Here is a 15,777-nt window from a genome sequence, read left to right on the forward strand (position 1 = left end):
TCTTAGTAATTATGATTTTTATTTTGGGCGTTTCCTAAAATTTCTATGGTTTCTATTTTGCCAAATATGGTAAATCTGTGACTATTAAAGCTTATGATATACCCCATAAAATAGGAAGGATGGTTCTGCCATAGAAATTTCCTTTTCTTTTTCTGCTGGCCTGAGTTTTTTTGTTCTTGTTTTTTAACATCTCTCAGTAGCAGGCTCCTAACCCTTCTCTTCACCCAGCCCTAATGATCCCTCTATTTCTTAATTATTCCAGGGTGTGTTACATCTTGGTCAGAGGACTGGGGCCTTCAGTGAGAGGACTATAGCTCAGAATACCTTTTTCATTCATGTTTTGCTACCCTCATAAAGAGAATAGATGAGGAAAAACCATATTCTTCCATTCTTTTTCTTCTAGACTTTATCCTTTTTTTATATCACCCAGAATAACCTTTCTCACTTCACATGGTTCTCCTATCGCTACTGTTGACTCAGCCAGATGCTGTGCTGGTATCTTTTGCACTTTGAAGGTACCATCTTGGAATCTTAGTTGGACCTCTTACCTGCTCCCTGTGCTTAGTTTGTCCCTACAGCCCTCAATCAACTCCTCACATGCCTGAAGGACCCGACCTTTTAGAGTCCCTGCTGCAGACACTGGGAGCCATCGTGATTGGCTTGTTGCTGAGCGGAGTCCTAGGTAGATAGAGAGGGAGGTGTGGTCCCTGGTCTCATGATCAGATATATGGCTGGGAATGTTCCGGCACCACAGCTGGAACTACAGATTACAAACTCATTTCCCACCGACACAGTGGTGAAGGTCCACAGTATTGTCATCATTCTCCTTAAAGGCCAGTATAGCTTTTGGGAAATGAAACACTACATAGAATTTTATTTCCAAGAGAAAATAAAAGCAACTATTGTACTGGTTTAAAGAAAGTTGTGAACATATTACCTTACCATAGCAAAGGGACTTTGCAGATATGATTAAGGTTAAAGACCTTGAGATGGAGAGATTATCCTGGGCTATCTAGGTAGACCGAATACAAGCACACGAGCTTTCTTAGAAGTGGAAGAGGAAAGCTGAGGGTCAGAGGGACATGCGATTAATGAAGAAGTGAGTGGTGCAATGTGAGAAGCCATCATCATTGGCTGTGAAAGTGGAAGGAGGGGGTCGTGAGTTAAGGAATGCAGGTGGCCTCTAGAAGCTAGAAAAGGCAAGGAGATGGATTATTACCTAGTGCCTCCAGAAAGGAACGCAGTCCTGCCAACACCTTGAAAAGTCTGGAAACGTTACGCTTTTATGTTTAATCATAATCAGGAACACAGGCCTCCATTCTTTTTCAACATCGTCAAAGATGATAGTTTTAGTACCATGTAGTCTACATGTCTCATGTTAGTTTATACTTCTGAATTATTTAGCTTTCATACAGCTCTTCCCAGTTTTAACTTTTATGTGTTTGTGATAGAATCCTCTGATTGAACCTTTGATTTCTCCCCTCCCTGACCTGTACCTGCTCTTTAGTGTTTACCATTTCAGTAAAGCCAGCTTCATTCACTGGCTATGTCTCCACTCTCCTGTGTGCATTAATTCCAAACCTGTTTGGCTTTAGGTTCAAACCATATCCTGAATCCATCGGCATCTCATCCTCTCCCACTGCTGCCTTAGTCTAGGCCACCATCAGCTCTTGCCTGGACCACTGCCGTAGTGTTCTAACTGGTCTCTCCCCCACTACCCCTTTTGTACCCCTAGGGTCTCCTTTTCATATCGTATTTTGCTCAAAACTTTCTAGTGGTTTCTAACCATTGTCTTCACCATTGCTTGCAAGGCCCTGACTGTCTCTGACTGTATCTCCCACCACTCCTCACCATCGCTTACTGCAGGTCTTCTAGTTACACTGGTCCTCTTGCTGTAAGCTCTCTTTGCAAAATACACCCATCCCCTAGAGCCTTTGCCCTTGCTGTTCCCTTTGCTAAGAATGTTTTTTCTCTAGATAATATAACTTATCAGAATAAGTAAAAGATAAAGTATTTTTCCATTAGAATTCTTATGTTGCTAATTTAACCATGAGAGTTGCAGGAAAAAGTATTTTATATGTCCTTTTTGCTGTGTGTGCCCCTAAGTTGCTGGGCCATTTGCAAACTTAGTTTATTTAAAATAACTAATTTATATAATGGACTTAATCTGTTTTCAGAGATGCTGATGATAAACATAAGCTTATAACCAAAACAGAGGCAAAACAAGAATATCTTCTGAAAGACTGTGATTTAGAAAAAAGAGAGCCACCTCTTAAATTTATTGTGAAGAAGAATCCACATCATTCACAATGGGGTGATATGAAACTCTACTTAAAGTTACAGGTCTCTAATAAGTTGTGTTTATTATATTTAACTCTGGTAAAGTCTTAATAACAAACTAGTCATAGCTTGGTTTTTGCTTACAGAGTGTGAAAAAACTCTTTTCTCTAGTTTTGCATATGCATCACAGTCATGTATAATGACATTTAATAACATGTTTTCTCATTTTGCTTTTGTTTTTTTTTTTTGTCTTATACGATAAGGTCTCACTCTGTCACTCAGGCTAGAGTGCAGTGGTGAGATCATGGTTCACTGCAGCCTTGACTTCCTGGGCTCAGGTAATCCTTCCATCTTAGCCTTCTGAGTAGCACCTGGCTAGTTTTTTGTATTTTTTGTAGAGATGGGGTTTTGCCATATTGCCCAGGCTGGTCTCGAACTCCAGGGCTCAAGTGATCCTCCTGCTTTGGCCTCCCAAAATGATGGGATTACAGGCATGAGCCATCATGCCTGACCTCATTTTGCTTCTAATAGGGCACTTTGAAACAAACATGTTGCTATTGGGTGATGTTAAGAGTACAATTTGGAAACTAAAAAAGGTTGGAATGGGAGTCAGGCCCCATTTCCTTACCCTCTTTCACCTCCATCTCCCACCAAAAAAGAAATATTAAAAAAAAGAAAAATTTCAGGAATTTCATAAATACCTAAAATCTAACTCTACCCATCTGGAATGCTAGCGAGTGTCCATATAGCTCTGTAATCTCAGAGCAGGTCTTCTCAGCGCCACTTGCTGCAGATAGGTTACAGGCGTGCCAAGATGCTGATCCACTTAGTGGCTAGGACTGCTAGTGCCCAGGCCAGTTTCTTTGAGTCACAAGCAGTCTCTTGTATCTACCTCAGAGTGGTACAAATATTGTAATATTCTTTTTGTGCTGTTAGCTTAAAATATTGGGAGGCATTGCTTTAGAGCACAGTTTTGAATATATACTATATTAGAAAATCCCGTATCACCAAATAAAATTAAGAAGCCATATTGTAAAACAAAACATGTACTGAATTTCATTAAATACTAATATGAGTCTGTTGATTAGAAAATTCACTATTGTTTCATGTATCATTAAATATTTTTAAATGCCGCTAATTAAATCAACATACGCTTTCTTATCACTTGATGCTTTTATTTTATACTTGGTGAAATAGCGCCAGTAGACTTTATTACAGTTTTTTGTCATATATCACAACTTTTGCATACATAAAAGGGAAAATGCAAGTGCAGAAGACTTATGATGGTATTCCTAAACTTCCCATTCAAAGTCCGGTTCTGCATCACTTTTTGACTCAGAGTTGTTAAAGTACCATTAAGTGCACTGGTGATGCAGCATTTTCAGGGATGTTAAATTGTGGAAAACGTGATGTCCCAGAATATATGAAAAACAAGTATATCACTTGAATATGTAAGAAATTTGAGTTTGGCTACACTGATTAATATTATGGTCCTTTAACATATTGTGAGAGGTATCCTGAGCATAATCCTTAGTGGTAAATTCTCTTAAAATGTAAGTAAATACTATAAAGAGTAAAGGTATAGAATGTAAAGTTTTAAAAGTAGAATGAAGACTTTTTACATCATTTTGGTACCAAAATTAAAAATATATATATATCCTGCAGATCAGAAGTCAAGTGGATAGAAACAATTACTGATCTTGAAGGAGATGAGTAGTAGTAATTGGTAATTTCCTGCGGTTGGAGATTTTTTGGAGATGACCTCATATTTAGGTCTGATGTGGCTAATCTGTCAACAAACTGTTTCTTTGGTGAGCCCGCCACAGTTGATCAAACTCACTGACCACATGTACTTTTGATTCTTGTGACGATACAGTCAGAGGACAACTTTTCTATTTATAATCTAATTCAGCATATGTTTACTGACAGTTGCATAGGTTTGGATAGATGTTTTATTAGAGTTGTTTCTGATCATTAATATTTAGAACCTTTACATTTCTCATAAGTATTTATAAATTTATACTTGGGTTAGATATTCTTTGGTACCTGTGGATTTGACAGTTATAACTTTATAATATTTTGCAAGTCCGAATCACAACTTATTTAAATATGGATTTTGTGTTGTAGATTGTGAAGAGGTCTCTTGAAGTTTGGGGTAGTCAAGAAGCATTAGAAGAAGCAAAGGAAGTCCGACAGGAAAACCGAGAAAAAATGAAACAGAAGAAATTTGATAAAAAAGTAAAAGGTAGATGGCCACATTTTATATCGTGAAGGATTGTGTTTTACCATTTTGCAAAAAGCGTTTAGCTAGATTCTTCCTGTTTAATGTCGCCAATAGATTGGAATGTGTTTTTCAGAGGTTGAAAAAATTGACTTAAAGTTTGCCTCAATATGTTGGTCTTCAAGGCACTCAGCTCAAACCTCACAGTACGACATTTCTGAAAAGCATGTACCTCATCATCTTAAAGTGAATTGTGTTTTTATATAGGAACAATGTGAGGATCAGGAGTGGTATCACTGGTCAAGGATTTGGCATCAATTAAATCTTAAGTATAATCAATAGTGTTATAAAAAACACGCCCATCAACAATCTCCTCTAATTGCTTAACATGAAAAGCCATGCCCTAAGTCTTAGTCATCTAATTCAGCAGCTAGAAGGAACTTTTATTTTATATATGACCAAAAGACCCAGAAAGGTGGAGTGACTTGTTACATAGTTACTGGCAGAGTTAGGACTGGAAGCAGGCTTTTTTGACTGAAAGTCTCCATGAAGTAGTCATTTCTCTATCCATGCATCTGTGTTTGCATGCATTCCCTTGTCCATCTATCTCTGCATTAATTTGTCCCTGTTATCCATCCAGGTATGTATGTCTGTTAAGTCTGTCTGTCTGAAATTTTCATCCATCCATCCATCAATGTATCCAATGTTTACAAAAGTGTCAACTATGTGCCAGGCACTGTGCTAACATAAATTCTGGAGTCAGAATTTGTCAGGAGAGAAACTTAAAATCGTGCAGGTGTGCTAGGTACCATGATAGTGATGAGCGAGCGGTGCTGCGGGAGCACAGTGGTCACTTTCTGCTGTATCACAGAATCCCTGAAAGAGCCTTAAAAAAGGAAACATCCATGTTCTTCATGCAGTAATTTTTTGCAGAGGCCCATTGCAGTGTACACTGTGTAGAGATAACACATACTTTGTGTATATATTGGGTTTTATATATATACTAAATTAATTCATTGAAAATTAATGTCCTATCCATATAATTTTGCTTTTGTTTTTCATAATTGGCTTTGGAGTGGTTTGGATTGGATTAATAAGTGGTTTTGGAGAATGAATAAGATAAGATCAGATGTCTTAAAAACAAAAAAGCAAAACCAAAAATTGAACGTAAGCCTTCCTTGTTGTGAGGAACACATTGTTGTAATCCTTCTCATTGTGAGGATTTGTTTTTCCTTTGTCATTACAAGTGTAATTCAATTACAGTGCGGAAAAGTTAGAGAATTACAAAGAGCTCTTATCACATGATTTTCCTACTCAGAGACAATCGTCAGCAACGTTTTAATTTTTGCTCTTCCTGTTCTTTTCTATCCTAAGAACCTTAAAATTTTTAAAAAATAAAAATGGAAGCACTATTTGACACAAAGTTAAGCCAGCAACTCCATGATCAACATCCGTATACACATCTTTTTATATAGTTACTTAGCAATTCCTGAATCACAAGGTAAGGCACACACTCATGGCTTTGTAGAGAGGTTTCCTGTAATAAGTTGTGTCACCTAAGAACATTTCATTAAAGAACTCCCCAGAATTAGCCACTGCTGTATTGAGAGGATTTGGAAAGGGTTCTTATGAATTTGGCCCTTTAATCTTTTCAGTGCTTTACACCAGTCCTTCCTCTGTTCCAGTAGCAAGGAGAATCTTGGAAGATAAAGTAGTGAAAAGGCATTTTAAGAGGTGTGAAAGAGAGGACAGAGTTATAGATTAGTTATATACTAGCCTAGGATTTTTTAACTCCAGCTACCTGAAATCACCTCAACTCTTACCTGTCTGCTGCCTCCTTAAACCATTTCCAGGTGGTATTTTGGTGCAGATAATAATATATGGATAGAATAATAAGTATTAATTAAAAACCTGTATCTGCAAGGTGATGAAATATTTTTTGAAATGAGGGCTGTCTGTACTTTCTTAGATACTAATTCTGTAGTTTGGTCACAGTGTCATCTAATGGTAACAAATTCCTGTAATTTGACAAACAGAATGAAAGACGATGGCATCCATTTCATCACATGCTTTTTTAATAAAAATTCTATGTGGCATATATATTATTAGTATGAACAGAACTCTTCAAAAAGATTTAGTTTCCATTGGTATTACTTTTTAAAGAAATATGAACTTTAATGTAATTGGCTTTTTTTCTCATTACATTAAATTGCTGCTGTTAATCACCAGATAAGCTACTGTCAGTTGTCCTCATTTTGAAGAGTTTGAACTTGCCCTGAAGTTTTTCATAGAGTTAGACCTCTTGGGTCTGGTTTCTTTTCCAATTCGCTTCTTACTTGAATGAAGCATGTCTTTTGAGGAAATTTTCCAAAGTGGTTACATGAGTCATATATTTTCCAAGTCTCTGCAAATAGAAATGTTTTTCTGCTTTTGTGCATATGAATACCTAAGTTCTGTAACATTAGTCCACTGTCTTCTGGTGTTTAATGTTCAGAGAGGTCAGTGTGATGCCTTCTTTAATTATGGCTTCTTGTTGATTTACTTTAGAGGTTGTTCCCGCCTTCCTGAATAGGCCACAAAGGGCTGAGATTGGAGTAGACACTGTAGAGAGTAGACACAAGGAGCTTACTGTACAGTTTTCTCAGAGGCTCAGAACAGAGAGGAATAAAAGCAAGTCTAAAAGTATTTTAGTTGAAAAGAAATTGGAACCTGGTTCCTCTTGGTCTTCTGATTTTGATCCGCAAAGAAGCTGACACAGTTTACTTCTTTATGGGAAGGTAAGAGATTATATTTACCTGCTTTGAGAATATGATCTTCTACTTTAGCAATTTGAGAATTGATCTGACTACCAAAAATAATTTTACAGTTTAAATAGTGTAAGGTGTGTATATATCTATAGAGATATAGATCTATATAGATATATAAAAATAGGGTGAAAGACAAAGTGTTTTCTTGTTAGTGAATTCAAATTGTTAACGGATTTTAGATACAAGAAGGCAGAAACTGCTGTTCAGTTTTTTAACTGGTATCAAAACTCTGTATCAAAATATTCAAAGGACCGATTGAGAGTATTTGGAAAGAGTTCTTTTGAATTTGGCCGTTTCAGTGCCCTCCACCAGTCCTTCCTCTTTTCCAGGAGCAAGGAGAGCCTTGAAGGATGAAGTAGTGAACAGGCATCTTAAGGTGTGCGAAAGGACCGTTACACATTACAGTAATCAGTTATAGATGATAGAAATCAGTTTTGATTTCAAAACTTCAGGATGCACTGGCCTTAATATTAGATGGGGACGTTCACCTGGTTCAAATGTACAGAACTTTTTGGGTTTGCATGTCTACTCTATAAATAAGGTAGAGATAAGGCTTTTCTTTAGTTATACCAGCTTTCTCTTATTCAGTACTGGTAGAGGTTACCCTTCTAAAAAAAGGAAAATAAATTCATTTTCATTATTTATTACTATGTACTTTCCTCCCAAAAGAGGTAGGTAAGAAATCTCCTATGGAGGCCCAAGTTTGTGGACATTTTACATTGTGGGTCTGTGGTTATATTTATGAATCTTTGGAGTCATCTCTCAAGAGAGTTTGGGAGACTCAGTTCTCTGTTACTCTGCTTTAGTTTAGTTTATGGAGGACTAAATAAGACCAAAGCATCATATTATCTTTGTGTCTTTTCCTTGTAATTTTTTTTTCCTCCTGTTAACAGGGGGCACCATGAGTCAATACTTCCTGCCCTACCATGAAGCATTTAGTAGTATCTTGTCTGTCTCAGTTAGTTGTCTTATAAGTTGACCTCAGAAGCAGCATTGGGTTTCCTTGAATACAGACCACCTCTTTTGCAAAACCAAGATGTTAAACTGAATACAAGTTTTAGATTGGTATAAAATAACATTTTCATTTAAAAAAGGATTTAGGAGAAAATTTTTTTGTGTAAAAAGTATAAGCAGTCCCTGAATATATCAGTAACAAGACTGGTTACCATGAAAATTGTTATAAATTTCCACAAAAGGCAGTCCTTTAGTTAATAGCTTCCAGCATTGTGAAATTCTAGGCCAGTGGAACTAGGAGGCTGGCACATGGTAAACCACTATTTTGTCTCCAGCTTCAATTAGGCCTTCAGCACTGTGTAGGACCTGCACCCATGCCAGGTTTCCTCGGCTTCCCCAAAGTCAATTTCAGACCTACAGACCTTCTTTCACTCTTCTAAAGCCTTATCTTATTTTTACAACTACCTCCTTCCCATTCTCAGCAGTAGGTAGTTGATTTCTGCTTTTCTAAGTTTTAAGTTGTTAAATGAAGTAATGTGAAAAAAGTATTAATCTTAAATTTTTTTATTTACCTGATGTTGACATTTGCCATATTTACTTTTTCTTCCACACACATATTTTGCCAAGCCATTTAAGTTACTTGCAGACATTGTGATTCTTACAAATACTTCAGCATGTTTTTCCTCAAAACAACGGCATTCGGCTGGGAGCAATGGCTCACGCCTGTAATCCCAACACTTTGGGAGGCCGAGGCGGGCAGATCACCTGAGGCTAGGAGTTTGAGACCAGCCTGACCAACATGGTGAAACCTTGTCTCTACTAAAAATACAAAAATTAGCTGGGTATGGTAGTGGGCACCTGTAGTCCCAGCTACTCAGAAGGCTGAGGCAAGAGAATTGCTTGAACCCGGGAAGTGGAGGTTGCAGTGAGCTGAGATTGCGCCATTGCACTCCAGCCTGGGCAACAAGAGTGAAACTCTGTCTCAAAAAAACAAAAAACAAAACAAAACAAAACAAAAAACAATGGTGTTCTTCTACCTAGCTAAAGAACAATGATCATACTCAAGAAATTTAGCATTAATATAATGCTGCTGTCTTGTGTATAATTTAATATTCCCCAGTTACTTTGGTGTCCTTGACAGCTTTTTGTTGGATCCAGGTGCTATTCAAGGATGATGCATAGTGATAGTTGCTTTTAAACTAGTCTCTCAGCCTTTTTTGTCTTTCACGACATTGACATTTTGCAGTCAGTGCCCAGGCCAGCTGCTATTCAGCGTGTCCCTCCATTCAGATTTATTAGCTGCTTGTTTCCTCACAGTTAGACTCAGGTCGAATGTTTTTGGTGGGAATACTTTCAAGCTGATGTGTTTGAGCATTTATCAGTAGACACATGGTACCAGCTCTTTTAAGGGAGTGGTAGTTTGACTGCTTAGTTAAGGTGGTGTCTGCCACGTTTGTCCATTGTAAAGTTACCCTTTATCCTTTGTAATTAGTGAGAATTCTAATACTGTGTGAATATCTCATTCCTTACCTTTCCTTAGTGGTTTTATTTAGTACACAGGGCTGAGTCTTACTTTAGTTATTATTGTGGTGGATATAAATGGTGATTTTCTATTTCTGTCACTTTCTGTAATTGTTATTTGGCTTTTGGAAAGAGGAGCTTTTCTCCTTTTAAAAACTTTTTTTTTTTTTTTTAAAGCATCAGCTGGACTCATTGTTTCTTATTCTGAAGTCAATGTATTATAGTCCATTCCAGTCATGATTCATTTTGGTGTTGAAATTGTCCAAAATTTGTCCAGTAGAATCCCCTTCAAACTAGCTCCTGTCTTTTTAAACTATTTTGTGTGGAAATAATTTCAAACTTATAAAAACTTGCAAGGATAATAATACAAAGGGCCACTCATATATCCTTTATCCAGATTACCTACTGTTAACACTTTATGCTATTTGCATCATTTGCATGCTCTTTCTATACACATACAGTATTTATTTTTTTCTGAACCATTTAAGACTAAGTTGTATACATTACCACCCTTTACCCATAAATATTACAGTGTATATTTCCTAATAGGGATATATTTTGTTACACAACCAAAGTATATTGTTAACTTGAGTAAATTTAACATTGATTTAGTATTTATGTCTAATCTGCCCTCCATATTCTAGTTTTGTTAGTTGATCTAATATTCTTTTTTTTTTTTTTTTTTTTTTTTTTTTTTTGAGACGGAGTCTTGTCTGTCGCCTGGGCTGGAGTGCAGTGGCAGGATCTCAGCTCACTGAAAGCTCCGCCTCCCAGGTTTACGCCATTCTCCTGCCTCAGCCTCCCGTGTAGCTGGGACTACAGGCGCCCGACACCTCGCCCGGCTAGTTTTTTGTATTTCTTTTTTTTTTTTTTTTTTGAGACGGAGTCTTGCTCTGTAGCCCAGGCTGGAGTGCAGTGGCCGGATCTCAGCTCACTGCAAGCTCCGCCTCCCGGGTTCACGCCATTCTCCTGCCTCAGCCTCCCGAGTAGCTGGGACTACAGGCGCCCGCCACCTCGCCCGGCTAGTTTTTTGTATTTCTTAGTAGAGACGGGGTTTCACCGTGTTAGCCAGGATGGTCTCGATCTCCTGACCTCGTGATCCGCCCGTCTCGGCCCCCCAAAGTGCTGGGATTACAGGCTTGAGCCACCGCGCCCGGCCGATCTAATATTCCTTTTAGTGATTCCTTTCTAGAACAGAATCCAGTCTGGGATTGGGTATTGGCTTTAGGTACCAAGTCTTTCTAAACTTTTCTGGGATATTTACACAGCTCTTATTTTTTATGACATTGACATTTTTGAAGAAAAGTCTGCTTCCCCTGCCCTGCCTTTCAAAACATGCTTCTCACTTGGGGCAGTTTCTGGTGTGTCCTGCTGGCTGGATGTAGGGTATGCATTTCAGGCCAGGGACAGTATGTAAGTGATGTGCTTTTCTCAGGGCCTCATATCTGGAGGCACTGATGTCTGTCAGCCCTCAGTGGTAATTCTGATTTTTGATTTGATAAGCAAAAAGAAATTGTATCCCCCTAGATTTAGTATCCATCCATTGATGGTTCTTGCTAGAACCAGTCTTTAGTATGATGGTTATAAGAATTGTCTTCTAATTCCAGCATTCCTTCTGCATTTAAGCAGTTGGCAGTCAGCATTCTGTAACATCCTTTGCCCCATTTACTTATTGGTATGAATTCATTAATTTCTGTTTTTCTCCAGTGGCTTTGGTTCTTTCTGTCCTTACTTTGTTGCTCAAATGGTCTGATTTGGCCTAGTGACTAGCTTTTGTATCTTTTGACATGTCATTTCCTTTTTTAATTTTTATTTACTTGTTTACTTTTGAGACCTAGTCTCGCTCTGTCACCCTGGCTAGAGTGCAGTGGCACAATCTCAGCTCACTGCAGCCTTCACCTCCCGGGTTCATGTGATTCTCCTGTCTCAGCCTCCCAAGTAGCTGAGATTACAGGCATGTGCCACCACGTCCAGCTAATTTTTGTGTTTTCAGTAGAGATGGGGGTTTCACCATACTGGCCAAGCTGGTCTCAAACTCCTGACCTCAAGTTGATCCACCTGCCTTGGCCTCCCAAAGTGCTAGGGTTATAGGTGTGAGCCACCATGCCCGGCCTTATGTCATCATTTCTTGAGCACTCCTGCTTTCTAGCACAACACATGCGTACCTGTATTTCTATGTCTCTGTCTATAAATGTATGTAAACCTTGAGTTTACACACTGATATATCCAGTTCTAAAATTTCATTGGTCATTTTAGTTTTACTTATACGGGCTTTTTGGATGATGAGAAACCTGGTGGCTCCCATGATCCTTAATATAGTGACTTGATCGAAGCCCTGTGTGTGACTAATTCCCGTTACTGTTGCTGCCTCCTCTTCTGGAGGGAGCCCTCTTTTTCTTGGGCTCTCTCACCCTGCTGCGGATGCTTACTTGCTCCATAGGACTGGATTGTTCAGAAAGGGAAAGAAGGGTGAAAAAAACTCCAGACATATCTATTTAAAAATACTTCCTTATATTCTGTTGTTTTTTCCTTTGAGAGAGGGTCTCGCTCTGTCACCTAGGCTGGAGTGCAGTGGTGCAATCACGGCTCACTGCAGGCTCAAACTCCTTGGCTTAAGTGATCCTCTCACCTCAGCCTCCCAAGTAGCTGGGACTACAGGCATATGCCACCATGGCTAGCTAATTAAAAACATTTTTTTTAATTTTTTTTTTTTTTTTTTTTTTTTAAGAGATGGGGGTTTCACTATGTTGCCCAGGCTGGTCTTGAACTCCCGGGCTCAGATAATCCTCCCAAAGTGCTGGGATTACAGGCATGAGCCATTGCACCTGGCCCAAAATACTTCCTTTCTGGCACAAGTTTTTCCAGGAATGTCTAGTAAATAAATTAAAGATGTGGCTTTATTCTTACCATTAAGCCTGACACACTAGCTGAAGAGTGGGGAGAAAAAGTCAAAGTCAGTGTAAAACCTTAGGTTCAATTATGGCTAGAAAGAGTTTTACTACAAGTTTTTTTTTTTTTAGTATTCAGAAAAGTTTTCTTTGGTACCTCTTTTTAAGTACACATAATATTCAAATTAGGCAGAAAAGTTAATTTATCATGATTGCACCACAGCAAAATTTTGTAGGATTTTCAGTGGGATAAGGTGGCCAGATGTCTTACATGAGAACCAAGTTGAAAAGCAGGTATTAGAATTCAAGTAGGCAACATCTTCCTTACATTATCTGAAACCAGGGGGCATCTGTGGAGTTCCGGTTAGCATATCATTTTTTATTTAGAAGATATCCTAAGGTAAAATTTAAAAAGGAGGGCATTCCAGATCTGTATCTAGAAAAACCAAGGTGTTCAGAATATGAGAGGATACTGAAAGAAATGAAGAGTTTGGATGAACATTTTTTTCTTCTAGACCAAAACCTATCTAGAGGTATGTGCACTGAAATAATGTCAAAGTACTTTTCATGCTAGAAGTATCCATCAACTATACAACCTTGGGCAACTTATAACTTCTCTGTGCCTTGGTTTTCTCATCTGTAAAATTGGAATAATTCTGCTTAGCTTAAAGGGTTGAGGAGTAAATGTATTTAAAGTGGTAAGAACACTGCCTTACACATAGCCCTGTGTTTTCATCCTCATGACATAAAAGCTGAAAATAAGATTCAAGTAGTATTTTGATACTACTTATAGATCTAAAATGAATTAGGGAAAATATGTGATTACTTGGTGTATGTTGAGTTTTATAGCTGAGATTATACAAGACAGCTATCATACTCTCCCTTAGGTAATGCCACTGTCAAAGACAATGATGAACTGTGTGGATAACTGGTGAGAATAGAAATGTAAAGTGTTGCTTTTTATTAAAATATGATTTACTTGGTTGCTTTCAAAGAACCCAATATAATTTTCTTTGTAAAATGATTTTGACAGGAAGTAGCAGAAAAAGCTCCAAACATTAGAATATGACCAGTGTCCTGGCTTCACAATTATCTTTGCTTAGTTTCCCAACCTGCAAAATAAAATCAAAACTCTGTGGTTCTTTCCAAATCTTAATATTCTGTGATTCTTAATTTTAGCCCTCTTATAAGAACTTCAATAGACTTGAGGTCTTACTGCACAAGCAGTTTTTCTAAGATGAAAACATACCAGCATAGTGGTAGAGTTCTCTACTTTCTAGTTTTCTTGCAAAGCTTGACTTGATGCTTATTGACGTAGCTCCTGACAAGAACTTAAAAATACTTTATTTCAGCTGACTCATTTTCCTACTATGGCATTCTGTTATCTGAAGTCAAACATACCTGAATGTGTCCTATTTTGTTACTCAACTCACTTCTGAATATGGTTCCGTTTTGCATACCACCAACCCACATAACCATTTCTGAATCTCTTGTTTCACACTGCTCCAGTGAAAACTTGATTCACAGGCCGAACTAGTGAGGTAAGAAAGTAAGTTTGCCAAGTTTGTGTAATCAACTTTGTTATAAAATTAAGGTAAACTATATATGGTTTAAATACACATAGACACACACACGTACATTGCTGAAAGCTTGATGGATTTGGATTTTTGGATTCAGCTGAATAGCACCACTGAAAAGATGACTTTTAAATTTTTTTCTCAGAATTGCGGCGAGCAGTAAGAAGCAGTGTGTGGAAAAGGGAGACGATTGTTCATCAACATGAGTATGGACCAGAAGAAAACCTAGAAGATGACATGTACCGCAAGACTTGTACTGTGTGTGGCCATGAACTGACATATGAAAAAATGTGATTTTTTAGTTCAGTGACCTGTTTTATAGAATTTTATATTTAAATAAAGGAAATTTAGATTGGTCATGTTCAAAATTCAAAAAAATGCAACATCATCATAGATGAATGAAATCCTTGTATAAGTAATGCTTCAGTAATAATTATGTATGTTATGGCTTAAAATTAGCACATTTCAGTGAAGGTCGCCTGGCCTGGTTGTGTGCAGAATGTCATGTCTGCGATTGCTTTCTTACAACAGAGATGGGAGCTGAGTGCTAGAGTAGGTGAAAAAGTGGTAGGTCAGCTACAAATTTGTGGACAAGATACCAAGGCAAACCCTAGACTGGGGTAGAGGGAAGAAGTTTCAGTAAAGGCCACAGCTGGCTGAACTGGATTCTTAACCAGGAAACAAATGGTGGTGTACCACTGTACCCCAGGTTCTGGTCATGTGTTTTTTAGGACGATTTCTGTCTCCACGATGGTGGAAACAGTGGGGAACTACTGCTGGAAAAAGCCCTAATAGCAGAAATAAACACTGAGTTGTAGGAGTCTGATCATGTTTTCTGTACTCTTGGGGCCTCTATTGTGGGCCTTAACATTAGTCTAGATAGCTTTTTAAATGTTGGATTAAAGTGGAAAAGAGCTGTTTTCATGGTTGTCTGATTGTTGATCAAAGGCGGCACTGATGTTCATCGTTAAGTAGTGCTAACATTTACTGAGCATTTACCAACCAGGTGCCAGGTGTGCACCTAAGTGCCTTAGGAGTATGTTCATTTAGTCCCAGGCTTGCTTCCATGCTGCTTTCAGACTTCTAAGGAAAGGAAGTGACAACCCAATCTCATATCACCACAGGCATGTGCATCAACTTTAGTGAAATTTTCCCGTATCTTGTCAAAACAATTATTGGGTCTAGGGATTTTTTTTTTTGACAAAAACAAATTCCAGTTAAAATGACTAGATACTTTCAAATTGTTTGACATGACATTTTATCCTACAAATAGAATAAGAAGTTTAAACATTTGTTTTTTCCTCTAGTGGAGATGCTTGGAGAAAGGGTAAGTCGAAAAAAGTCATGTCCAAATAATTGAGACTACACAGAAATGTTTATGCATTTTTCAAGTTTGATTTTTTTTAAACACCTTCACACTCGATTAATATGTGCTATGCTAAATATTACAGTTCAGTAAAAACTGATTCTGAATGGGCAGCAAGATGTTTCTAGGGAAAAAAGCTTTCAGCTTGATGACAACAGAGTAA

At 37.9% G+C, this 15,777-nt stretch overlaps 1 protein-coding gene across 4 annotated transcripts in view; it reads left to right on the forward strand.

Moving 5' to 3' along the window:
* XPA (XPA, DNA damage recognition and repair factor) overlaps positions 1-15,074 on the forward strand; it is a 23,077-nt gene extending 8,003 nt beyond the window's left edge. For 2 of the 4 annotated variants that reach the window (XM_050762236.1, XM_050762235.1), the window contains 3 exons: positions 2,178-2,343; positions 4,408-4,525; positions 7,049-7,278. In XM_050762236.1, coding sequence (XP_050618193.1) covers positions 2,178-2,343; positions 4,408-4,525; positions 7,049-7,254 — 490 coding nt within the window. In that variant the 3' untranslated portion in view covers positions 7,255-7,278. Of the gene's footprint in view, positions 1-2,177; positions 2,344-4,407; positions 4,526-5,875; positions 5,899-7,048; positions 7,279-14,393 lie in introns of those variants that run through there. The other 2 variants (XM_050762234.1, XM_050762237.1) reach the window with 2 other exon arrangements.
* The last annotated feature ends 703 nt before the right edge of the window (positions 15,075-15,777 follow it).

Source organism: Macaca thibetana, chromosome 15 (genome assembly GCF_024542745.1).
Source record: "Macaca thibetana thibetana isolate TM-01 chromosome 15, ASM2454274v1, whole genome shotgun sequence".
NCBI lineage: Eukaryota > Metazoa > Chordata > Mammalia > Primates > Cercopithecidae > Macaca > Macaca thibetana.